This window comes from Acanthaster planci, linkage group LG02 (assembly GCF_054643075.1).
Source record: "Acanthaster planci isolate LZ-2023a linkage group LG02, COTS_SCS, whole genome shotgun sequence".
NCBI lineage: Eukaryota > Metazoa > Echinodermata > Asteroidea > Valvatida > Acanthasteridae > Acanthaster > Acanthaster planci.
Window position 1 is genome coordinate 10,743,594 of NC_141778.1, and position 27,324 is coordinate 10,770,917.

General features: G+C 40.3%; 1 protein-coding gene across 1 annotated transcript; it reads left to right on the top strand.

Annotated features, from left to right (window-relative positions):
• The first annotated feature begins 3,343 nt into the window (after positions 1-3,343).
• Positions 3,344-26,628, top strand: LOC147799881 (uncharacterized). Its single transcript, XM_087132673.1, has 4 exons — positions 3,344-3,545; positions 22,387-22,657; positions 22,964-23,174; positions 24,108-26,628. The coding sequence occupies exons 2-3, from the start codon at positions 22,420-22,422 to the stop codon at positions 23,122-23,124; spliced, it is 399 nt and encodes a 132-aa protein (XP_086988799.1). The 5' UTR covers positions 3,344-3,545; positions 22,387-22,419; the 3' UTR covers positions 23,125-23,174; positions 24,108-26,628.
• Positions 26,629-27,324: the final 696 nt, after the last annotated feature.

The window sequence follows — 27,324 nt, forward strand, 5'->3', positions numbered from 1 at the left end:
GCAATGATATTAGAAGAAGTTTAGGATTCGGTGAAATAAACTGACGAGAATGGACGTACCGTGTCATTTCCAGGAACATTATGACTGATTTTATTAAAGAAGATGTTCCCCAAAAGGACAAAAGTAGATAAGATGCCTTAAAAATTAATTCCCTTTCAGTTTGCGTTTCGTTTTATATACACCGTTGTTTTGTGTGATGTTGTGTTCTTATTTTTTTAGATGAATAGCAGCATGTTACGTAGGTCTATGATGCCAACAAATGAATGCGATAAGCTCTGCACACGTCTGGTCATGAATACATGCATCATACAGTTGGTCTCGATTTCAAGATAAACTAGTCGAGTGGAATAAAAACTCCACTCTGATGTGGAGGAAGGAATTTTAATTATTACTATCCCCTCACAATTAGAAGTATCTATCAGTGACATCTCAGGGATAGATTCAGTTGATGATTTAACGAAGTATTTCGGGGAAAACGGTATTCCAAACTAGAGGAATTCCAAGTAATTGTGTTGTCGTCAGAAAAATTCTGGAGATGGATCCACGTTTCAGTCATCAGCGTGATTACGACTTAGTCTGAACAGTCGTGTCATAGCTAACCACCGCCATCGTCACCTAGAGTGCTTGATGTCTTGGCAAGCGACACTTTCATAAATGACTTGTTGCTTGCACGCCCTACGGGTGACCCTCTACAAATTGACACTTCCGCATGTCCGTCCACGGAAGATCACCCCTTCCCACTCTACGGAGCTAATGAGACTGGAGAGGTCCGATACACTGGGTAAAAGTCACTGCCAGCTACCTTGTAATTAGCGACCCGTCTCGCTGGCTGTGGGTGTAAGTAAAAAACCCGTCCAAGAGTGTTTTTCACCGGCGGGCAGTGAACGCTATACCTAAGCGGTTGAAAGGGTCATCCAGGCTCCATGCCTCGGCCGGCCACCGGAAGCATATTGGATATCGTTATATCTTAGTGGTGTTGACAGTATAAAATGGAAAAGCAAGAATTAGTCATTAAAAATCCTGTGTTGAAATAGATACGCTCTATCAAAGGAGTAGAGAAAATATAAAGTTACGTTTTAACACGAAAAGGTTTGCTAAGTGCAGAGAAATTGGAATTCAACACCCCCGAACTCAAGGGAAACATTTTTATTAGACGGCGCCAACCTCCTGGAGTAAAAGTCGCGCTTGTTTAGCGGACATGGTTCAATGGAAAATCCCTAATACTACACCATTCAAAAGGAGGTTTAAAGTGAGTAGATCATATTTTCATTTGCCATAACTCCCCATAATTAATTTCCCGCCATTCTGACCCATCCTAGCTCGCAGCTCTTTGTTATTATGTAGGACTTCAATTAACAGCAAGAGTAGACTTGTAATTGCTTTATGATCAAGACTCTGTAGACCCGCCAATTTTATTTTACAACGGAGTTTGAAACTCCAAAAACGTACAGCACAGAGGATCTAGGATTCTGGCTGATTTAAAAAAAACTCGGTAAAAGTTCGCCCAATACGTCACTTGGTGGTGCTCCCAAACTATGACGTCCTAAATTTTTGCTCCAAAGACGACGGTACGGCTTTTCTTACTTTTGATATTCGCTCACATATATACTAAAAAGACAGTTTCTGCCACAGTTTGTCCACTAAAAGTGTCGTGACATTGTTTGTGCATGTTAGACCATTGTATGAATTAACCCTTTCTCGAGTGTCAGGTTGGCTTTACTGTCAGGTATTGACTCTGTTCATACTTCCAACTTTATATTGAATTGAAAGCGATGTTAACGTTGAGAGTAAAATCACTGTAATGAAATAAAAGTCCACAACACGTTGCATGTTTACGTTGATGAATAATTAACCATTTGCGATGAATTACATCTTAATGTTTAAAGCCACAATTGAAAATCGAGGCATCAACACGAAGTCTGATACCACCCCATTTAACAGATTACAATGCGACCAGGATGGAAAATGGCTTTTCTTGTCAATAAGGTCACTTTCTGTGACATAATCTTGCTCGGTGTGGTAAATCTTTGCCATTCTGGTGTAACTGCGCATGAGATAAATTTTACGTACGCACATGAATGTGAAAGGGCCCATAAGAGTGCATGTCAACTTTATAATGGACCACAACCTTTTTCCATTACTCATATAAAACGGCCTTGCTTAAGAAATCCCCAGTTTTCTTAGTCATAATGCTGAAAAGTGATTCTGTGAGTTTTCCTTGTGATGTTCTTCCCTGATGGAGGCACTGGACGTGACTTTCAGTGAACAACGACCTCCGTGGGCGTTGTGAAGTACTTTTGCAATTCAAATGATGACAAGGATTAGCATGGTCGAGTTTTTAGGTGAACAGACGCTTTCTCAGATGTGCAGAAGAAAACGTGTTCTTACATAATAACATATTAAGACTTAATTGAACACCGTCTATGTTTAAAAGTCCGATGTTTCAATTGAAACAATGAAATTTCCACGAAACATAGGTATCAATCAGTGTGCAGTTTCCACTTCAGTTCTTGTGGTGAAAGGGTTTCAATATTCAATACTTATGATTTCAAAACCTTCTAAATACCCAGTTATAAGGTTTCTTTTTGCCCTTGTATTACATGTTTCATAAAAACAATGGATCTGAAGTAAGGGCAATATCAATTGAGGGAGGGCCGATCGGTGGAAAAAATTATAAAATTCCAGAACAAATCCATGCTGCTGCCATATAGATGACTAAATAAACCGGGCGAAGTGTGGTATTTATACTTGTCACTTGTTTTTACACTGAGTACCGTGAATGTTTTGTTTCTAGGTGAGAACAGAAAAATGTTTTTCTTGTCACACACACAACCTACTTTTTTTATAGTCAAGGTCGGTAGAAATTGGGAACCAAAAATGGGGTAAGAAATGAGCACCACAAAATTTAAAAATTAGTCCCTAATCGATTGCAGAAGACGCAGAGAAACATTCAAAATGGAAAACGAATATTAGCGTGTGTCAGGCGTGTGAGTTCGGGCACGGGTCTGAGTGCTATCCCACCTGATAACGTATACATCAACGGGTAGTTTTTAACGCAAGAATAATGAGCGGAAATGGAAAGGTCTGTAGAGTTTCGAGTTTCAGCCAGGTAGGCTGTGCATTGTTACTTTTATCAGATGGGTGGATGTGACAAAATAGACAAGATACGGAAAGGACCTGCAACGCAGAACACGCGCGCGCTGGCGTCAATGTCCATTCATGATCCGCCCTCGCTTTCACACAAAGCGCCCGTGACCTGCGCAGTTGACGCATTATCCCATCCACAGCCTGTCCATTAGGATCGGCAATTGGACATTGGGGGTGATGCTTTCCTTATAAAAGGGTCAGAAGCAGAAGGCAGTAGCGTCAGTTTGGCTTGGAAGACATACAGTCCCGTCGACTATTTGTGATATTCCTCTGCTATAGGAAGGCAGTTATCAACACGATTTGACTCAGTTATTAACTCTCTCAAACGGAAGTAGCTAACCCTGCGCTTTTTGGCTTCAAAAAACATCGCTGCATTCACCACGAGGGCCTTCAGATAGGTAAGTATTAGTGCTATTTATACGATATTTCTTTTTTGAACTTATCTTGTGGATATCAGAATATCAAAGATTACATAATGTACAAGCACCCAGGCGATCTGACACTTAGTACTTATGAAGGCGTCACCAAAATATAACAAGTATAACTTGAATTAATGACTCGACCAAAGTTCGACTCGACTCAAGTTTTTCATGGAAGATCTGAATCAAGTGAAAGTTACTGAGACTCTAGTATACCAAAATGAAAGTAAACTTTTTTTGCGAAAAACTATTTGCAATGATTACAGTGCCGGTTTACAACGTTCATGTCATGTCTTATTATCGTCAAGAGTAAAGGGTTTGACAAAACGTAGAAACCCAGAGGTAAATTTTAAAACACCCTAAAAACTCTCTCTTTCTTGTTTTTACATATTCTTTTGTGTTCAAATATTTGTGACTCGAATTGACTCCAGCTAAATACTTGGCTCGACTGGACTTGACTTTTCGCCCATTGACTCGACTCAACTCAATACGTTATACACTGACTCGGCTCGAGTCGAGTCACAAAAATAGTGACTCGTTACAACTCTGGCCTAAACACATTTTGCGGTAATCTATTAAAAAAATACACCGAGACACTTTTGTGAGATTCTGACAATTCTGAACCACAGGTGCAGATATCGTGCAAAAACTTTGAATCAAATTTAAACGAAGATTTCATTTTTCTCAACTATCGGCCTGGCCTATGGCATGAAAAGTGCACAGGGTGCGCGAAAAGCGCGCTCACCTGTAGACCGTCAGTTATGGTGGGTAATTTACAACCAGTCACGGTGCAGGCTGGTTCGTTTCATGTCACGCCTTTTCACGTAGACCAACACTTCGTTGTCGTTCTCAGAAGTGTAATGAACCCTGTAGGTGCACGCGTCATACCATTACAGGTTGCGATTTGGCGCAAAATCACCTCTTAACTCATGTGAACAGATTAGAAATGGTGATAGTCAAATGTGAGTAGAATATTCCCGGAGTTGTCCCAGCATAACCTGTGTAATTAATTTATATTAGTCACATAGCAAAAAACCATTAAACGAATCAGAATCAACCAATCAGAGAGTAAAGCCATTCCGTCTTTGGTACTTTCCCCAATGATGAATTTTCATTGCGTGCATTTTATACTGTTTGGTTTGAAGAACGTTTAAGGAGTGAGAAGGATTTGAAAAGGTGTGCTGTATTCATTTAAACCCTGAAATGGAAAAATATTGTATGGAATTATGGTAATTTGGCGTTTTTCTGTTCTTTGGGCGCAACAGCTTACTGCAATTAGCTATAAAACAGTGGAAAGATTAATCAGTCACTCCGATGCATTACGACAGGCTCTATAATGGATTTCCCCCACTTTTTAGCTACGAGGTTCAAGGCACAAAGTCGCGGCACCTTTAGTTCATTGAGAACACGAAACTTGATGTTGGAGTTATGAAAATTAGGCCTAGGATAATTACACGCCTCAGCACTCCCTGTGAAATTACCTATCCATAATTAAACGTGACAGGGAACGTTTTGACGTCACTCGTGTAAAGCAACACTGATTGGAATGATATGCTGCTCTGCCTGAATATCCAAGCGTCCTGTACAGCGGCGTTTTCATTTCTTTTTTGAGCCGCCTTTACTGGGTCATTTTTGCAATAGATATTGATGGGGTGTTGTCGATGTGCGGTCATTGTGCCCCACAGTGGCGAAAGTGCGGGGTTTTTTTCTATACACGAAATAACTATGGACCCGTCATCTAGAAATTATGTGCAGAGATATGGCGCCCGTGTTACGTGGTATTCTGGGATTTCCAGATTACCTCTTTTATAAAAAAAAAAAGATGTACACGAGCAGTGGAAAAAATGTTTCCCGACATTGCACTGTTTTGCACGATTTTTTTTCCAAGTGCGGAGAAACTACAAGGGAGGCGGGTTAGATTATAAGCTCGAAGGAGCTGAACACACTTTTAAAAACAAAGATCCGACTTCTACTAAGTCAGTTATATGTACGGGCGTCGCTAGGATGTTTTCCAAGGGGCTCAGAGTACTTTCTTCGGTGGAGGAGGCAAAGCACTCGTTAGCATGAAACTGATTATCATTAATATTGGAAGGTGGTCAGTTTGAAGGTTTTTTAAGCAATTTATGATTTTCATCTAATTTTGTCCCTTTTGTTTCTTTTGCCTTTTCTGTGTGTTTCCTTTCCTGTTTTTCTATATTTCATTCTTTTTCCGGGGGGGGGGCGCTCCCCTGCCCCTACGAAACCCATGGTTATACACTTAGTTTAAATGATATCTCGGACAAACACGAAATGTGCGTGACTAAAGTGATACACAAACGTGTAGTTACTATTTTGTTCAGCTTAGATGATGTGTTTTCCTGTCTTTGGGAATTCTGATGACTATTAGTTAGTGTTTCTAAACAGCTGCAAAATACACCCCCTTAAAAACACAATAAGCTCCAATGATCTCCAAATCTCAAGTGGTGTTGCATCAATACAAGCAGCATTTCCCGATATTAATTGAAGGTGTATTTTCCTTTTCTTTACTTGAGACTACACGAAATTCGTTCTTTAATATAGCTTGCCTTTCTGTTAACAGGTTTCTTGGCAGATATCATCGTCTTTTACTAGTTTAAGACTGTATTTCTTCACAACTTATTCATACTATCCGGATATGCTACTTGGCTCACAGAGGTCTGAACAATACGCGGAAGGGTACCTCGAATCATGCCGGGCACGATCGGCCAAATACACACTCGAAGCAATGCCGCTTCCGTTGCTCTGCCGCGAAATTGCGCAGGTCTGAAAGCTCCTCCTTCGGGTAACCCTGGCCGGTAGGCTAAGTGCAAAACCCCCTTAGATGCGCAGGCTCCTTCCTGTGCCGAACGGTAAACGACAGAAGTAAACGCTGGATACGCTGAAGAAAGGAAAAATCAGACGTGGGCAACAAGACAACGTCGAAGACTCACACTTCCGGTTGTATGTTGACCAAACCATTAAAAGTCGACGACAAAATAAAATGTGGTACGCATTTTAATGAGGTTCGGGGTTTCTGACAGGTGGTATGCCTACATGAAAGCAACCCAATCCGGACTGCCTTTGAAATGCAATTTGATAGTATTTCTGAAGTACCAGGATCGGCTTGCATTACGGTCTTTGCGTGGTAATAAAATAGTTGCCCATTTTGGCGTCACAAATGTTGACTTTGACCTGACTTGAACATGACTTGGCAGTTGCAAATAAACAAAACACTTTTCAGTAGATTCTTACTTATGCACACAAAACTCAATTTTTACATTTGTACACCTTTCATTATTTTAATTCCCTTTTTAAGCCACTTCAAAAGGGTAGAAGTCTTATAACAGCAGGGTACATATATTTCAGCTACGTTGATTCCACATTTTCCAATATTAATTGTATAAAGCATTGTGATCAACGCAAGTACTTCATTTCTTTTCTGGGATGATTTAGAATCGGTGGCTGACTTAATATCATCACTTCCTTTTAAACTGTATATCTCCGACTATTAAGGAATAAAGAACATGTAACAAACAAATTTATTGTGCACGACTTCAGCCATTAACTGAACTTTAAAATGTCATAGTCGTGTTCTAAAATATCTCCAAACCATGCTTACAGGCCTTCGATGATTTTTGCTCACAAGTCAACAATAAGAAGCCGAACCTTCATCAGCGGGTGATTCGCCTCCCCCCTTCCCGACCTGGAGGCAAGGACTGATCAAGTACCACTGAACAGTCGGGTTTTTCAATTCGCCTTTCGGGGGGAGTGGCTGTCTTATTCTTCCTGAGTGTTGTTGAAAAAAAACAGTACCAAAAAGCTGAGAGAAAAATTGCACTAGCATGGTAAGGTTGCCTGAAGTTTGTTTTGTTTCGGGATATAAAGTTGTCCAGAAATATCTTTTCCGCCCCTTTCCGAAGTGCATGCCCAAGTCGTAAGTATGATGGAAGAGAACCCACGTTATCTTTGAAGATTGTTTGATAAAGCTGTAATTTCCTTGGTTGTTGCCTAACTGAAGCTGGGCCAGAGATTTCTGACACGTGAAAGCGGACAGAATATCTTCTAAGACGAACTTGTAATTGTGGAACTAGAGAGTAGATACCTCCTGCAGGCAACGCACATCTTCCTCGGTTTCTCATTCCCCACAATCTAACCCCATGCCCCAAAGTATTTCCCTTCTCGCAAATTATGGAATTTATCCGTTCCCATTTTATCTGGGAAAACAAGGTGGAATTCTTTGGAACATATTTAGCGCTGTACTTAGTAAAGCCTTCCCTGTATTTTTTTTTCGGCTTTTTTGCGAGAGCCATTCAACTGGAGGCTAAAACTGCATATTTATATTAAAAAAGCACAGACATCATTGATCGCCTCGACCTACTGTAATCTCAGTTGGGGATAGCCGAGATACTGCTGAGATTTCAAATAAGATCCAACAAATTTAGCTCCATACTGTCCCACTGACTTAAGCAAATCTGTTTTATGGATCATTGCACCTTTGGTCGAAGACCACGAAGAATTCTTTAAAATTAAGTAGAAGGGGGAAGTCCTTTCCTAACTTAGGTTTGATAGCATTCGAGCATGCATCAACAATGCAACACTGCAGCGTCATATTAACACCTTTGGAATCGATGTAGGAGTAGAATATTCCATTTATTTTGAGAGCTGAATTCATCGGTTTAAAGTTTTTAGATTGTATGAGAATACCAAAAGAGGATGTTTCCAACCAAATTTTCTCCCTTCAGGAGCGCGTTTGTGAAAGGAAGAGAAATAAGAAAGCCATTGCGTACTTTCTCCTTATCAGGGCGTCTCAGGGGAAATGATTTCTTGAGCGAAGGAAAAAATCATAATGCCCCTTCCATCTTGGCATGCTCTTAGAGCCTAAGGGTATTTCCCTTACAAACAGGCAAAGAAAGTCCAATTGAAGCACACGTCTTTGAGGGTAGAAATCCTGTGTTGGGGAGCTGGTGGGGGTGGGGAGAGTTACTGAACCTTCTGTCAACCTACTTGTTTTTTGTGGGTAAACACATTTTTGGAATATATAAAATGGATTTGAATTATGCAGCTGCAAAGTTTCCAGAGAGGCGGTTGTAAAAATCCTTGGTGTCTCTTCCATCTATCTATTTATTAGCGAGCACTAATGAAGCGAATATAAGAAATCTTTTGCTCGTACGCGGGTTTCCTAAATGTTAGATTCTGAATTTTGGTTCCCTTGTCAGCCTTATATTAATATATCTCTATACGTGAGCAAGAATCTAATTCACTTAATTTACATCGCAAAGAAGAAATCATTAATTAATGTGTGTAAATCCAATCGCTATTTCTGATTCATTCCGTTGTTGAGAAGATAAGTATTCAGCATAAACAGTGAAAAAATGCCTCAACCCCTTAACATTTCGACCATGAAGAGAAAACAGTTATCTGACATAATGACTAAATTCCATGAAAATCTCTATTTTTAATATCTAAGGATTGCCCTACCTTTATTTAAAAACTAAATTATGCCAGTCATGTGCTATATCTTTACGAGAAATTTTAAACTACTTGTCATTTAAATACAATCTATGGGGAAGATACTCAAATCTGTATCATGGGGACAGATGTATTTGATAACAGTGCTTGTTTTTCCTTGGGCAATCCATTACATTTAAAAATATATAAAAATAAAAGGAAATCATGGACGCTTTACTGAAAATGGATTTTATGCTTCACTGAGACAAGAAAATTCACCTTCAGAAGTTGTGCAAAATCAAATGGGAACTTGTCAAACAAACTTGGAAAATAAACCAATGTCTTAATTCAGATCACTGCTTGAATTGGAATCGAACATATTTTCATTGCCTTGGAGGTAATTAACATTATTCATCTAAAGATGAAGGAAAGAGCAAATGATTACCATGCATAATTTAGTTCCACGTTTTCTTATCTCTTTCTTTTAATTCAACGTCATTTCTCACCTTCCTATTTTTGGAAGAAGTGTAATGAAAACAAGTGAAACCCAGGATTAAATAGTTTAGAAGGTGAAAAATTACTTCTGTGATTCAATTTTTTTTTAAACTAAGAGCTTTCGAGATAAATGCGGAACTAAGATTTCATGATACATTTTTGGATTGTCCCAAATTTCAATTTATGTTTTTTGGGGAAAAGGAAATATTCTGTATCCAATAAAATTCAATTAAGTATGCACCACTCATGGTGTTAGTGACCAAGAGTCGTGGTGTTTCACGAACGTTATCACTGCACAGCAAATCCTAAATGTGCCCAGCCGGTTTATATTTTCCATCTGTTAAAAGAAGGGCCACGTTAAAATAATATCCAGGATTAACGACTGCATCAGCCGAGGGTGGGTGGGGAAGATGGAGATTGATCGTCCCTTAAGGCCGTGTGTTGACATCAATAACAAAACAGCAATACGCATGGGCACTCAACCACCGCAGTAATCAAGATTTAGATGGGAAAAATGTCACTTTAATAGACCTCTAAATTACTGAATTTATCTCTTGCCTGCCTGGTGTAATATGAGGAACATGTTGTACAATCAACTATAACAGAATAAGAGGTTAACACGAATTACTACTTTGTTCCTCTTCTTTCACCCAATCCTGATATCTACTAATGATCCTCCTTGTCCTTTTCTTCATAGGTGATAAACAAAAAACGCTTTCTAGTTTAGGCAAGGTTGGTGTTAAAAAGGGGGAATGGGCTATAAGTCGAAACAGAGCACGCAGTTAACAACAAGTGCATATATTATGCGCGTGGGCATTAGGCAATATTGATTCTGGTTTTTTTTTCAGGGCGGTTGCTGCATTAACTGTTTTCCAATCACTCGTACTGGAACTAACAACGCAGAAAGTTTGGTATGTGTGCATGTGTGTGCTGGGAAACTCCAAAGAGTCGGCCGGGAAGACAGTCCCACAAGCCTGTCTGACCGTGATATCGATCCACCCACGCGGAAAAAAAAATTCGAAACTCCTCTCGTTCTTGCAACCTGTCTCTCAGACCCCGCGCGAGTATCGTTGTCAATTGTTCTGCTCGATTGAATCTTATAATTTCATTTCGCGTCCAACCGATGCTGTGCGCGGTTACCTTGATGTCTGATAAACGTCTCCTCCTCTTACCGCTGAAGCGAAGATGCAACGGCTTCGCATACACGCACCGAGGCAGTTCGTGATGGAGATATACATCTCTTTTTTATTAATTGGACATTTGATAAACTTAAAGTTTGAGGAAGTAGGCTATTCTCAAAGGAGCAAATGGTTAAGTATTAAAAAGACTCAAAGAAAAGGAAGACTTTTATGTAATTATGTTAATTGTTGAGAAATATAACCAGTGTGCCACAAATCAAAATCATGTTCACGGTAAATTAAACTTGTCATGTCTGGAAGTGCCTTCTGAAGAGACAAACAGAAAAAAGGAAGACTTTCATCTTACACTGACAAAGTTTCAATGGGAGCAAAATTTTCTCGAAAGTGAGTCCAATGGTATAAAAATAAATTATCAGGATCACCTACCTACACAGGAAACGAATAGACCCACCTAGGTTAGTGTGGTTAGAATTTTATATTATGACATGTTTAAAACAATTTGGAGCTTAAGTTAGAGTATATTTGAGGCGTAGATTAGGCGTAACCAAAACAAACAAAAACTGTACAAATAACAAAGATCAAGAAAACCAAACTTACCAAACGGCATGACTTGTTGACAACGCGGTGATAAAAATAAATATAACTCGGCGCTTTCGGGTTAATGCCAACTTTGTTTCCCTAACATTTTGCAAGAACCGCAAGGCAGCTGTCTCGGATTGAACTTATAAAATCGCAGAAAAGACACCATCAAACCGCAAAAGACCCCGTCGTTGATGTTCACCAACCGTTCTTATTAACAAGGTGGCCAAAATTTTCCATCTAGCCTTTCATCAGCTTAATTGTGTACCCAAAGCATGCAACAAAAGACCAACGATAGTCACTCCCTTACTTATTCTTCGTCGTTATGTGCTCCAGCGGAGCATGAGTGATAGCATTTCATGGCCTCCCCATCTAGAATCCGTTGAGCTGTAATTTTGCCTGTATAATAATTGAATGCATTTTCAGCTCACGGTCTCTCGGTAACTGAAAAACGAGGGCCCAATTCCCCATAGCAGATTGAGAAATTAGCTGGTAAAGCATCTATGAGTAGCATTGGAACCCTTGAACTGCATTAATCAGACGCTTTTGACTAGTCACAGAGTTACAGATGAAATGATGAATTGTATAATTTGAACCACTGCCTCGGTGGCAAACCATACATTTACCAAATACTTTACTTTGTCAACGGCAATCATAAGGGAGCAAGTCCTTTCCTCTAGTACTCGGCTTTATTCTCCACTACTAATCCTTGTTTTTCAACCTGTAATTCTGTGAAGACTGGTATCACCTTTTCAATGCCTGAAACCATTAAGATTCAGTTTCAAAAGCCTGACTTCTTGGACATTTACAATCTCTTAAATCACCATCCCTACGAGCCATCCGGTCGGGCTACAAGTTGTTAGCTAATAATATATCCCCTTTCCCTCACAAATTTATGGATTTACCTGGATTCTTCCATTCCCTTGTGCATTGAGTCCAATTAGATTTAAAAGCTCGGCTGTACATCAATTAGATCGAAAGCGCTGTTGAGGCAGCTGAAATTTCAAAGGACCGCGGCGGTGGATAGCCTACGAACGACGTGACATCGGACGACAAAATACAGAGACAGGAAGCCGTTATTGCGTGCATTTCTCTTGTGACGTTACATAAAGATACAAGGTTGTTTAATCACTATTACAAATCAGCTGTCTTGCATTAAATCGCAAAATCCTCAGTCGGAATGTCTCTTGGATTTAATATCAAATGTTCAGAGGTTTAAACTTTCTTGGAAAATGAAATTGCACAGAACCCATTTTAGTCAATGATATTCATTGGTCCACATTGTAACCAGTACAAGGCCAATTGAAAATGTCTTTGATTATCGTATAATGCAAAATTATTAAGGTACCAAACGCAATGCCTGACATTAGATCTGTGAGGTAAGCTGCATCAAACTAAACATCTGGTTAAATTCGCAGGTGTGTGATTTGCATTTTAGCTACATAAAATTCAAATAGTTGTAAGGTACTAGGCTAGTTTTTCTCGCAGTGCCATGGTTCAAATATGGGGGGGGGGAACTACTGAAAGAATACAACGAGCAATTTCTACTAGATTTGGTGTCACGAAAGGCAAACAAATGCAATTCACTCTCTTTAGCGTAATTGCACCTCGCAGCGTGGGTCATTGCAACTGTCGGGTGAATTGCTCATTAGTGGAGTGAAGTCTGTTTGCAACTGGATGAAAAATGACAGCTTGATAATGTCACAGGAATGATTTGGAACATCGGCAATAGGGCATTTCAGGGCCAAGTAAAGTAGAACTGATCGAGGGTTCAATTTTATCGGGGAAGATGCGTCCGTAATAACGCCACGGGCACACCTTATGAAATACCAACGACAAGAGGGTGACATTTTATATTTTCTTTCGAGAGATGAATAGTACCTAGATGTAGAAAAGAAGAAAACAAACGCAACAATGTATAATCAAGTCAAACTGTATTGCACCGTCGGAAGTCTATTAAACCTCTTGTTGTATTTTACTTCTATTTAAATCTTTGCCTCATGTTGCATTGGCAGGACGACCCTTCTACATGTAAGCTCTTTTTTATCTGCTTCAATGAAAAGAACAGTAGAAAGGACCTACTGAATTGAAAATTCAAACCAAATTGATTCAATTTTAGATAATGGAGCTTTTTCCCAATGTAAGGGATCGATTTAGTTTCAAAGCCCAGCAACATTCAACAACTATTTAAAATGAATCGAAATTTATCTGTAGTACTACTGTCTGCCCCGTCTGGAAATACTTTGGAATGCGTTACTTTGCCGACAAAGAAAACAGACGTCATGTTTGCCAACTCCCAAGGTCAGTTATAGTGCAGACGGGCCTTTGAAATAAAGGATTGTTGGTGCGGCTTTATATGAATTGAATTAATACCGGGTCCGTGTGTGAGTCTTTTACTTGCCGAAAATCCTTGCATTTTTATTATAGCTTACGTCGAATTAAGAAGTCGTCCCGTAAACATCAAGTCATCTGTGATACACCTTCACTAGGAGAGTAACAAATTAAACACAATTTTAGGTTTCGAGCTTAATTGGAAAGATAAGGTAGAACAGACCCTTTTTTTCGTAACTTGCTTTATTTTGTCAAGAAAAAAGCAAAGTCCGGAACTAGAGATTACTGTCAATTAATGTGTTCTTCGATAAAGATACTGATAGCTCTCAAGAGATGTTAAAATGGAATAAAACTGTTTCATGGCTCACATGGAAGGTTAAGCATGGTAGAGACTGAGTCGTTAAAAATCCACGTACATTGCCACTAATGGGATTTCAAGCTATTCATGGTGACAGACAACTAAGGTGGAAAGCTTGCGGTAGCACCATGCAAGGATACGACCTCTTTGTGAGTCTGTATGGTTCTGAAAAGAACCGTGAGGACCTCAACGTTTCGGACAGTATGCTCTTTCCGTCGTCAGAAGAACCACACAGACTCACAAAGAGATCGTATCCTTGCATGGTGCTACCGCAAGCTTTCCACCTTACATTGCCACTGTCGAGCGATATAGGCAAACATGTTTGTACCTGCCACATTCCCTCACAAAAACTATTGGGTCTAGTTCATGATCCACACCAGACCATCTGGTGTTCAATTATGTACATCTCAGCAGCTTCGCTCGTCCAACCCGACCTGGGTTGAACTGGGTTTCTTTACCTCTAAGTACCGCCCTTAATCCCTTTAGTAGAGGCACGAAGTCCATGAGGTGGGAAACCCCGCTGCTGCATGCTCTCCTGGGATAACTGTCGAGAACACTGGCTCCCTGATCACTTGTTGCAGGCGCGAGCCTTGTCAAAACAGATATAGTGGCCTCCGTGAGATTGCTGGGTTGCTAACCGTAAACTGTGTTGTGAAACGTGCGTCCATGACAAACACTCGAAAGGCACGCGCGCCTTGCTCAGGCAACAAATTCTCATTAGTGAAAGAGCCTGATCCGACCCAGACGAGCCTGAACTGAAATAAATGGCAAGATTAATCTCTATGAAAGAGCAAATTAACAACAAGCGTGTAACCGATGAACTTCCTCATCATAAAAGGGCTTTTCCGATATACCTTTTTAACTCTTAATTTGGTATATGGTTGTCATAGATATGACCTCCTTTCAAACCGTGTTTTCACTTTGGAGTCCGTTTGGACTTGTCAGGTCACCCAAGGCTTCAATTTCAAGCAAGGTATGGTAAGCGTCTCCGTAGGTCTCAGATTAACTTTTTTCTTTTTATTCAAAGGTTTAACGGGCCAGACGAAGGAAACACTAAAGACACCCTCAGGACAGCGCGTGTTCAAATATTTGATAATTTTTTTAATCCATCTAATTGTTCTTCTGAGAAAAAATACTAAAGGTAAAGTGCAAGTAGCAAAATTATCGACAAAACTGTCATTTTTTCTTTATACAAACGATTTTTGAAGTGTTAGATAGAAGAATTGTTTATAGTACGTACACCGCGCTTTACCTAAGATTGTTGGCCCTGCTGTATCAGCCTCTAATAACGTCTCCACCCTTATTAACGTCAATAGGGATGCGCCAGCGTCTGATCTTTCACGCCAGAGTGGTTTTAATCTGCTGTGTAATTACAGCTTTTCGATAGTCGCATCCGACCAAGAATGGGCTTTTAAAAACAAGGTCTTCCTAGTTTGTAATTAAGAACCGACATATAAATCAATTCATATCTTCTTTTTTTTTCTAAATTTGGCATAATTATTGTTGGTGTGTTTTAGCTTGTCAGGATATTTATATTAATACGTGGCACTCTCTTGCTCAAACAGTGACTCGCTTCAAAGGAAGAGGACAGGGAAAGCGTAAAACAAAAGGTTATTGATCCTAACTCATGATTACGGCAAACACGTAAAAAGAGTTCACTGATCGACTCTTGATTGTGGCGGCTCCAAATTTGTCTCACCACTTCGGAGACAGATAACGAGGCTCTAAGTGTTTCTCAATAATCGTTGCTGCTCCGTTTGGTCTTGTTGAGACGTTGCGATTGGTGAAAGAGTATGAAAAGGTCGCCTCAATGCTATTCAAACGCTAAAACAATCCGTCTTTGAAGAATACGATGGCAGTTATCTATCTCAACATAACACAGTAGGCCTACTAAGTTACCAAACACGTTCTATACTTTGGACCAAGCAACTTTACCGCTGTATCTTGCAAAGCCACTGCCATCACTAATTTATCTTTTAAACTTTCATTCAGGTCATTAGAATGGGTATTTCAACTACAAAACTGTCAGTTAATAGGAAAGCCGTATGTGTTATTCGATTTCTGCTCCCATAGGCTTTGGAAAGATTACCGTCAAATTTCTCCTGGGGTGTTTGATGGTGATCCAAAAGTAGGAATCTCATGCATGCTGTATGATGTTTGTCCTGTAGTACCCTGGACAGTTGCCACCACCGTGTCTGTCAATGTGTGTAATAAATACTGAAATGCAGCATGGAATTCCAAGTTCACAAGTTATCTTCACTCAGTAAATGCTTTTAGTACATTCGTTGGAAAGGGCCACAGCATCTAATGAAAAACGAGGCCTGATGCATCGTCGCCAGCCGGTCATCAGTTTGGACGAGTATATACTTCAACTAAGACAGGGAATCTTAAGAAAGTAATGTGTGACATGATCGTTGAAAAAAAATAAAGACGGGGAATCACCATCGACGCATTTCTGCCAACGTGCAGGCTTATGCCGTTCAGAGGGATCAGGAAGCACATTACCTGCATCATTATGGCATTGCTGCGTAAGAGAACTTTTATGTCTAAACGTTACTCGAGGATTCCATAACAAAAAAATCTGCAAAACAACTAGGCCTAGACGATTAGATTGCCTGTACGATAAAGCCATTCAATATAAACACAAGGCGGTTTTAATGAGTGATTGCTTTGTATATCAGCATACTGAAAGTAAACGAGGTATGAACAAGTAGGTCAGATGTCGTGTTTATTACCTTATTTTCCAGCTAAGATCTCATTGTCAACGTCTTTAACAAGCAATCTTTATAAGGAATCTTGAAGTCAAGGAAATTAAAGTGCAGCAAAGCAGAGGTTTGGCACCGATAGCTGTATCAAGGAGCCCCAGACGACGGTTTGCCCACGAGCTTTCAGTGGCCAAGTGGGAGACCGAGTCGTGTAGACCACATTGAGTCATCATGAAACAAGTTGGGGTGCCCCGTAAACCTGGCCGCTGACAGGTCAGCGATAGTTGATGACATTAGCACAGAGATTTATATTTCGCTAAAAGGATTCCTGCATAGCAGTGAGTCCGCTATGGTCCTCCAGGTCTAACTTGCTATGATACGCAAGTTTCTAGCACAGCTGCCAAAATATTTTTTCATTCAGTGTTTATTTATGCAATTTTAGGCAAAACGTTTGTCGAAGTGGGCTGATTACCTGTTGGAAATCAGAACCACGCTGCATTGTTTCAATCTATTTTTGCGGAATTCAACAGCTCTGATAATTAAACTGGCATATTCATGTTCAGCCCAGCATAATACACCAGATGCTACCGCGGATATTTCATTCACATTTCAAAAAGATTTTAAAAACATACACAATTCACTCTTTATTATTATGCTGTGTGCATATTTCTAGTACCAAAAGACAGCTCCGGTTACTGGTTAGGCCTATATTTGCCCTGAAGGGCCGCTGGGAGTTTAAGGGTATAATTCAGATCCGATTCCATAAGCGGTCGCTGTTAATTCGAGTTTACACTTTTCCGTTCCAAGTTAACACTCCTGAGTCTTGGCACTTCTCCCAGCTAATAACGCTTTTCAACTCGGGAAAATCTGCAGAATAGCCGCCGGATATGAACTGGGTCAGTCTGGGTAGAGTCTGGCCTTATAATTCGAGAGAGCGGCGCGACGACAAAAGACCCGCGAACTTCTCTGGTAACCCTCCGATGAGACAAGATTTGCTCTCACAACGAGGCAAGGAATTCTGTAGGCCCCGTCTGCTTGCCCAATTGAGAAAGTTAATCCTCATCGATGTTTGCCCAGTTTCCATTTCGGGTGGCAATTTCAACGGCTTATTTATCGCGATCCAAGTGGTTTACGCTGAGGCTGCACACTCTGGTCATGTCACTCTTTGCCTAGGCTTTACACATACGACGATCTTCCGGAAAAGTTAGTATTTCAAGACTGCAGATTGCATGTCTGTGTTCACCGTAAAGATGTAAAGTAGTCAAAGCCTATCTCATATTTTTTCTATCCCTTAGGTTTTATATAAAAATCATATTGAAATAGGAGGATATGGGACTGTCAGGGATCTATTTTATATTTTAAATATACCAGTTAATTTGTGTATTTATTTGAACTCCAGAGCAAGTGAAGTGCATTAACTAAAGGATTTTAAAATCCGATTTGTACAAAAGAAACCATCTCCAAGGTGATTCAAGGAATGACATTCGGTTGAATATTCACTCACGGATCATTGCCAAAAATTAAAGCACAGTCTTGACGCTGAATACCGTCGTCAAGAGTCAAGTATTATTTAGATATACAACTTTTCTTCCCACGGTTATGGGGCCGTTTGTAAATTATGGATGAGGTGAACGTCTCTACCTGAAAGTTGAGGCCGACCATGGACCTCTCATTTCAAATGTTTCCAGGCGTTTTGAAATCGACTTCAAAAAATTCAACATATCATAAATGCAAACCATCTTGGCTAATCCTCAAATCCATCTTTAATTGCCATTGTCTTCATGAATTTTCTCAACATTCCTCCCGTGAGCTCCATGCTAAGAATGAAATGGCGGTCAGACACTATTCTTCGATTCTTCTCTTAGAAGATAAAGCCGTGTTTTACAAACACAGAGGACGAGGAATTGGGGCTTCCATTGTTATCTTTTGACCAACCTATTAAAGACATCTACCTCGGCGGAGCGTTTTGAACAAAGCATGACTACTGAAGACAGGAAATCTTTTACTATCTTTGCGTGTCTGTCCTCAATGAGTGTGGTACAATGCATGTGAAGTTGCAAATAAACACCACCATGCTCGTGTCAGTTCGCTCAGAGGGTTGATACGTGAGGGCATTGCCCATTCTATTTGTCAACGAAAATGAGACGAGAGAAGCACACAAATTTGCTTAGTTTTTTGCCTGTCAGAGCCGGCCTCTGCAGCGGAAAGTGCTGACAAAGAGGGAACTCTTGAGGGATCATCGGATTACAGAGAAAGGAAATTGGATAAAATATTGGTAAAATCCCCATGGAAGCTAGAGGCTTTACTTTTATCAAGGAAGCCTTTAACTGCAACCTAATAACCGGATAGTCGTCGGATCTAAATTAAAATGACCGCATTTTTTTCTCAATAATGATTCCATTATCACGAATACTTCTACAGTGCTTAAGGTTTGAATTGCAAATAATCGGAAACTAATGTATTTTTCGAAAAATGAATGATACTTTATTTCATCATCTAACCCTTCATGAATTATTTAACAGCCATTTATGAATGTCACTTTTTTAGAAAAGTAACGAAATATCATCACGACTATACCAGTGATGATCCTTAAGAGTCATTTCAGGTAATTTACTTGACATATGTGACCATGCTCATGAAATCGTTGTTATATACTTATAAATATGTGCAGGATGAAAAGACTTGGGGTGCAAGTAAACAAAAGAGACATTTTCTAATCCATATGTAACTCGTTGCCATGGAAACAGCTCATTTGGTGTGTCACTTTGAATTATCATCCTTGCCTCTACTTAAGGAAAGAAATTGTCGCTTTAGGTGCCTTTGTGTGCACCCCGAGTCTTTTCATCTTTCGTCTTTCAAGAAAGTATGTAAAAAAAATGATTTTGTGATCGTGGACGCACGTGTCAAGTATTTACGTGAAATGACTCTTAACAAACAAGATGTGAGCGAGTTGTCAATCAGGCGCATGCATTCCATAAAGTTGAATGGGCAACAACCCAACCACCAGAAAATGCCCTTTTGTTGAATATTTCAACACGAAGAATATTCAGGTAGAATAATTCAGCAGTATCAAATGACTCACCGAACGTTGTGGTAATGGGAAGCTAAGATGTAAAGCGATCGCAGTGATGCTTTGAAACGAGGTGGATCTCAAAAGATCTCAAAAGCGCTAAGCGACGAAAAAACCGAAAATGAAGCTATTCGGGTTTCGGAAGAAAAAAGAGTTGCCCTGCTGTTTTCTTTTTCAGTAAAAGGGGTATGTGAGTAATGCACAACTTTTCCCCATTTAGATCAAAGGCCTTCTGATCTTAGTGAGCGATAGCCGCATATAAACTCTTTATGAAAAGGGTTTCTTTTCATTTTTTGCCATGAATTTCACAGAGACTGCCATCGGAAGAGCATTTTGTTTCAAGCTTGATAAAAAGCATAACTGTACCAAAGATATCTTGGTCAGAAACATTAACATCTATTATTTCGATCTGTTAGAATGAGTTCTGTTAAAGTTGTAGTTCTCTTATTGGATGTTAGGTTAATTTTCTTAAGGCCGTCCTCAAGCAGCTGCAGCTGGATTTTGAACGAAAATGTTGTGTTTTTTAATGATGAATTTCTGGCCTGGTTTTTTTTTATTTATTTAGTTTTCTTTATTCTCTTGCACAAAAAAAATTCCTCTAGCTGAACTTTGCTCGCAAAATTGCTAGGATCAGAGGTGAAAACGAAATGAACTGCAAGTTAATGTGTGGGAATAAATGAACATTATTTATTTTTCCCGGAATGGGTGCTTGGGCAATCAAACGCGACAGACCGCTTGGGAATTCTTGATTTACGCGCAGCCTGGAGGGCCAGACAAGGACCCTTGATGTCCCCTTCATTCCTTCCGACTTTCCACGGCCGAAGGAGGGTGCCATCAGCGGGCCAGAGTTGAGTGGCTGGTTGGCATGCCAAGTCCTAATGCAGGGTGTCTTTTTTTTCCTGCATAGGCCCTTCGGTCGCAGGTTATGGCTAGTGCACAAAACGGCTTCGTGGCCAGTGCAGCACGCGCGCTTTGCTGCCGTGATATCACGTTACGCGAGACCACACAGCCACCCTGAATTTTCCCAGGTGCTTGTTGCTTGGAGAGCACAAAAGGCCAACAAAAGGGTCACTTTAGTCTAAAGTCACGGAAGCAAAGGGGATTAGTCCAGTCTGATTTTTAGTGACCTTACAGAGTGCGGATGATGGAGCGCAGGGCGAAAATTATGATGCGTGACTTTTGCCTTTTGCTTTTTACGAAATAAGCTGAAAGTCACGACTATGTACTTGTCTGAGCATTATGAATTTGCACGATAAAATAAGAAACAAGTTGCACTTCAGTATTATGAAACATTTTTGGATCCAAAAGTAAATACTGCAACTCAGTGGTATGATTCCCTTGGATGAGTTGGACATTAAGTTTACGCATTAAAACAGTTTTTACATTGAGCAGGTCCTGCGAGTTGCATCGAGGAATAATGTAGGATATACGAACTTGAAAAATCTTGAAAAACTCTTCACGCGCATATTTAACTATCGGTATGTCTGTGGCATAGATATCACAGTTTGCTTGAACTGAGTAATTTCTACAATTTATCTTAACCATTTGTCCGAATAGGTCTTAGGATTTGGTCTTTCACAGTATAATTAACAAATCAGCTACTCAAAATGAAGTTGTGAAAAGAAAAAGAGTTTGCAAATAGCGACGGCTTTCGGACAGTTCTATATGAAGGTTGCCCTAAATTAAACTATGCCGGAACCATTAAAGATAATGATGTGACTGACTTGCATACGTATTTCTTATCTTCACGATAAAAATGAAGTCTTCCTTGTCCTTGGTAAGACAACCACGACGCCCACTTAACCGACGCCCACTCAGTAGAAAAATATTTAGGTTTTTTTCCAACAAAATCGTTACTGGAGCTCGAACTTTTTTTCCCATTTTGGCGAGTGGCGTGTCCAGTCCTTCAAGGGTGCTTACGAAAAGGCGAGGCAAACACTCAACCATTCATGCACAATCGCGTGGGGACGTTCGATACTCCACAGACGGTTGCGTCACGGCCTTGCTGCCGACGAAATTGATAACCTTCTGATATCGATCCCAAAAGCAGTGACGGCCATTAAAATAGCGAAGCGCAGATATTCACTGCGCAGGCGCGGCGCAATTGCCAAGCAAACGGAGAGCTAGCACAAGTTGGTGGAAGATTAATCTGTCCTACATCTGAAAAGAAAATGTAACATTTAAGTTCACTTCATCACACTTGTCCAGAGGATGCTAAAGATTTTCCATTTTTCCAACACTGTCAAAATTATCACTTTCCTCAACAACGAGGACAAGCCGTATTTGTCCGTTCTCGCCCTTTGGAGATTCTAGAGATTTAGATGTCAGGCATAAATGTCAATGTAATGTGCAGTAATTTCCAACCCAGGTCAGTTGATGTTTTAGACAAGGGAATGGGTATTAAAACCCCAAACAGATATTTCTAGCGCCCAAAGCCAATAACGCTGATTACAAATGCCAAAAACGAACAGTGGTCGCTTATTATCTGTAGTTATTATCTGTCAATTTCCTGTGTTAGCTATGTGTTTATCTTTAGGTACTCGAGAGACTGACAACTTGTGAGAAACATCAGACTGTAATTTTCTTCGGGATGACAATGTGGTTGCATGGCCGGTCTGGCTTGACGAGAAAAAGAATGCTCTGATATAAGATATCTCATACTCGAATTTGGCATTCACTCGTTCTTCTTGACACAAAGGAAGGAGTAAGTAGTTGGGCGCACACGGCCACGATGAACGACATCCATCGGCTCATTCTTCTCCTTTCCCTGGGAACGATTGCCCTCCTCCTGTGCCTACCAGCTTGTTCCGATGCACAACCCGTCGGGAAATTCCAGTTCGACCTCGACGAACTCCCCGAGGCCGGTCTTGAGGACTGGGGTTGGAAACCCCCACCCCTCGTTCTCACCAGACAAAGGGTCCTGGAGAGACTAGCTGATCTCGCCATGTCCCGATCTGGATCAGGCCCAGGTGAGAACCTCGGACTAAAATCATCTATTGGATTCTCCTAAACCGTATCAATACAGAAAGGGAGAATTTTGCATGCTGACAAGTTTTACAGATTGTCCAAAATGATATAACACTCGTCATCATAACAGGTTCAGTCATCCTCCGAACACTTGACCAGCTTTACATTTTAAAAATCCTGTGGACCTTTTTATACTTTAAGCTTTTAAACACAACATGGTTTAGGATAATGATGTGTCACAATTTGTAATGACTGACTGCTTAGATATTGCAGCTAGTTCAAAGGTGTCGTTTTCACTCTGTGTACAGGTTACACGCTTCCGAGGAAAAGGATTGTGGGTGGTGTAGGACTTCGCTTCTTCCCGCTGGACAGAGTGGCCATGGATGAACAGCTGAGGAATGATTGGGACCTACTAGCGCGAATGGAGAGGAACCAGGAAACATTCGAGGACATTGGCCGCAGGAGATAGAAGCCAAAATGGAGCACAGGACCGACGGTTTTACGTTTTATTTTAAACCGGTCAGTTTCAAATTAGGACTATCAGAAAAATGATAAACAAAAAATGATAAAAATAAATGACCTATTGCGGTGGAATTCCATCAACGCAGCTTATGAATTATTGTCCAACCATACCAAATGGACGTGGGACGTGCAAAGTCTGAGACAAACCAAGTTCTACACACAAATTCCACAGGATTGTCTAAGAAGCGTGACTAACTCACAGTTACTGAAATGGTAACACTCTCGTGCGCTGGTGGCATACGCGAGCGTCTTATACAGTTTCGTCATTGTGTCTCGTCAAAATGAAAGCGCTGTTTAATTGCGGGTAACTGCAGTTGCCAAAATTTGCTCTTTGCCTTTCTATTCCGTTTAATGTTCCAATTTTCTATCCATATCTAATTCAGATCTATGGCCCATTTTGATCACAAGTGTATGTCAAATAGACTCTGGCAATTCAGTTTGTAATTTATAATTACACACGACCTACACACGATTCTTTACCACACCAGGTTCTACAGAACACAACCAATCACCCTCCTGACCCTGGCAGGTGTAGGCAAGGCTCACTCAGTGGTGCCTAGGGGGGGGGGCTCGGGAAGCAAGGGCCCCACCCGACGTTGTCAGTTTCATAAAATTTCAGTTCCCTGTATAGACTTGACGACCATACATTCGGCTAATACAGTGTTTCACCATTGAGATGTTTTGCCTTAAAAAAAAATTTACCAAAACTTATTGTACTTTTAAGACTGCATTAGGATTTCTGAAGTATTTGGATAAGGCAGTAATTGTCTCATAAACCAGTTTAAAACCACGGAATACAGGCAATTACATTGCATTAAACTGGTAAACATAAAAGCCCACTCAAAAATTCAACGCAAAACAAAAATTCGACACTAATGAATCTTCTTATTTCTGCCTTTTTTTGTCTACCTTGTCTTCCCCTTCATCCAGATTTCCTCAAAAACAACAGTACAGGCTGAATTAATTAAATACGAGGAGTGATCCACTACTCACTGCCGTCACGTTCCGCCATGTCAACAAGCTCCCCCTTCTCAACACCTTATAGTCGAAGAGTGTATTAAACGCCTCTTCAACCTGCTCACCTGACACCCCGACTCCTTGCCAGTTATTTGGTGTTTTACGTGAAAAACGAAGTACCTTCATCGTAGGTCCCCAGTCGGATCCCCCTCTCGGTTCACGGGCATTTTGATTCAGCGGAACGCTCCCAAACCCCTCGGGGACCCTATCCGCCGTTACATCGACTGCCTTGTGTACATATGAACGATTTTAAACATTTTAACAACACAATTTCGAGTCTGCGAGTATGGAAACCATCAAAACTGCATCGTATTGTGTGTAGATATATAGCGGTAATATCCAAGACGGTTTCTTAATGTATGTTATGTAATCAACTGTATATACAACTTTCGGTTTCATTTATCGAAGATAATAGTTTTCTGGGATCTCATAAATATGATTTGTTTTTTTAAGGACAGACTGAAAGAGTTAGTTAAATTCTGTTTTGGGACACGGCCTTAATCGGCAGTGACCCTGACGTAGGTTGCAATACTGGTTATAGTTCGATTGGCAAGGGTCGTGGTGTGTTCCGAATGTAATTATTTGGGGTGGGGGAATCTCGATGTCTCTGTTTTTCCTCTTTATATGGTGTGACACTGCCTGATTTTAAAGAGAACGCCTGAGAACTGTCATTTCAAGATGGACTAAATATTTAAACAAAATGTTGTTGAAGTTGAGAGGTGAGTACATTTTCCTCTAGACCATTCTCCACTGACGTTAATTTTTAACTTCGGCAATGTATACTCTTAGGAAATTAACACTCCAATAACAATTGGCTATTTGCTTTTTCAGGTACAGCCTGTTTTTATTTTGTGTCTTTTGGTTGCACAGAGCACTGAATCAAGGCAGGCAGCAAATATCCAAGCGCACACTGTGGTTAGTGGGAAGGACATTCTGAATTTCGTTTATTGCGCATCAAATTTTTAAAAAAGGGATCCCAAAATGCTTGGGCATGGTTTCACAGCTCACTACTGTGTGGTATAGGGAAAGTATAAGGAACAGTGTAATTTTAAACATTTTGACCATTTGAATGTATTTTAAAGTATTTACGGCAAGCGGTGCCTGTACCTATTTTTCGTAACCTAGTTAGATTATTAGATTTAGGGGTATCTGCGTGTGAATTCCTTTAGGGCAAGCATTTTGACTGACAACTGCTACTATGTGATGAAAGCAAAACACATGTTCTCTTTAACTGTAATATGTTCAATTGGATTATTAAATTAATAATTACCTATTCTTTGTCAGAGCATTACTTTTCACGCAGTCTGCGCTACGTTATTAGTCTAAGTTATTCGAGTAAATGTTACATCCATTGGAACTCCTAGTCGTGCATTTTGCCCGACCTAAAGGGAAGAGAAACAATAGATTTAACCGATATTTGTGGTGGACTGTAGTCAGAGTTTATCAAAGCAGAAAGACAAAATATAGCAGTCTAACGGTTATGAAATTGGACGTTTTCGGGATATTTCAACCATAGATGACTGTGAGAGGTCGGGTTTTTCTTTAATTTTCCAACAAAATGAAAGATTGATGAGTGTATAGACAACAGTTACGCCTTTTTTTTCTAACGACTAAGTGATCGTGTTATCGCCATTCTACCGAGACCATAAAAGCCATCACTGGCAGGTATTGCTCGGTGTTCTTATACCCACTTAGCAGTCCTTGACGGAGGTTGCTTGAATTCATCAACCTGCTGACGTTGCGATTACACCAAACGACAGGAAGCATACAGTAAGATTAGATATACTGACGATTTGGCTGGGATGTAGGCATTCGTTGCTTTTTATTCAATGGCTGACATTTTGACTGTCTTACTCCAAGCATGAGCACCGTTGTCATTTGCCCTCAAATTCATGCAAGATCACATCAGCATTTTGGGGAAGCCTTTCGATGAGGGTTAAGCTAGTGATCGATTTCTGTGTTTCCTTATCACCTACATACTTCTGCACTTAGACCTATTTACTTACAAAACGTACATCTCTGTAGCCGTCCGATAGTTCTTAAGGCCCGTACATCTAGCAGCATTACGTTGTCTCCACGCGGTCAAACCAACATCTAAGCTGCGTATTTCACAGCTGTGAGACGCTATACTTAGTATATACAATTCTTCTCTATGGCCATGGGCACCGGGTCAGTCGTATAACAAAAGGGGCATTCACGAATAATGCCTATCCGAGTTACGGGCATACACGGCTTTGACACGCGTGGCCAAGCTCACATTCTACGTATATATGAATATATGAATAGCTGGCTCTCTTTACCTGGCCCTTCTCGGTCCTGATTTATTAACTTTGAACTTCAACAGTTCTTCTTGACCATTTGCTCCTGATTCACTAATAAAGTGTGCAGTGCGTATTTCAATAAAAGAATACAAAATGTTTGGTGCTTTTTGTAACCTCCAGCTTTTGTCATAATTTATTCTGTATCTGTGGTATTTACACACTAACTTGGAGTTCTTGTTTACTTACATTTTGCCGTATCTTTTAGCCAGAATTTCGTCTCATTGCCAAAAGATCTGTTTCTTGATTTGTTCTTAATCAGCGGTTTTAATGGGGAAAGAACAAGCCTCAGTTATGAGCCCCTGGGTCAATGACTTTATCATATTAACCAAAACAAAACTGTATCCGTTTGGGTTTACCCATGATAATTTTTGTCTCCATTATTGTAATGATTTTATTCATATAGAGACAGATTTAGGTAAACATTGGCGGGCAAAGTTTCATTTCAAACCAGTCTTACAATGCATAGGGCATCGTAGCATGGTTCTCATATTCTTTTTTTTAACTTGGAAGAGGGTCAGTAGTTGCTGAACACACATAGCCTGCAGGAAATGATCATGATAAAATGTTCACTCTGCGATTGTCTTGTTCTGCGTTAGTCTTACTTCAGGGATTAGAAAATCCATAAATATTTGTACCCTGCAAACCCGTAACTTGCAGCTTCCCCCTCAACGACGCATGGACCATTGTTTGCTGATCATGCCCATCCTGTGTCGGCGATCTAAAATCCACGCTCAGTATTTTTCCCGTCATAAATTTCAGGCACCAGAACTCCCAATAGGTACATGACTCAGTGTCGATACATCTTGCAT

Coding starts and splice junctions, on each gene's coding strand:
- LOC147799881 (XM_087132673.1), top strand. CDS start 22,420: ATGAACGACATCCATCGGCTCATTCTTCTCCTTTCCCTGGGAACGATT. Junction 22,658..22,963: donor CCGATCTGGATCAGGCCCAG/GTGAGAACCTCG, acceptor CTCTGTGTACAG/GTTACACGCTTCCGAGGAAA.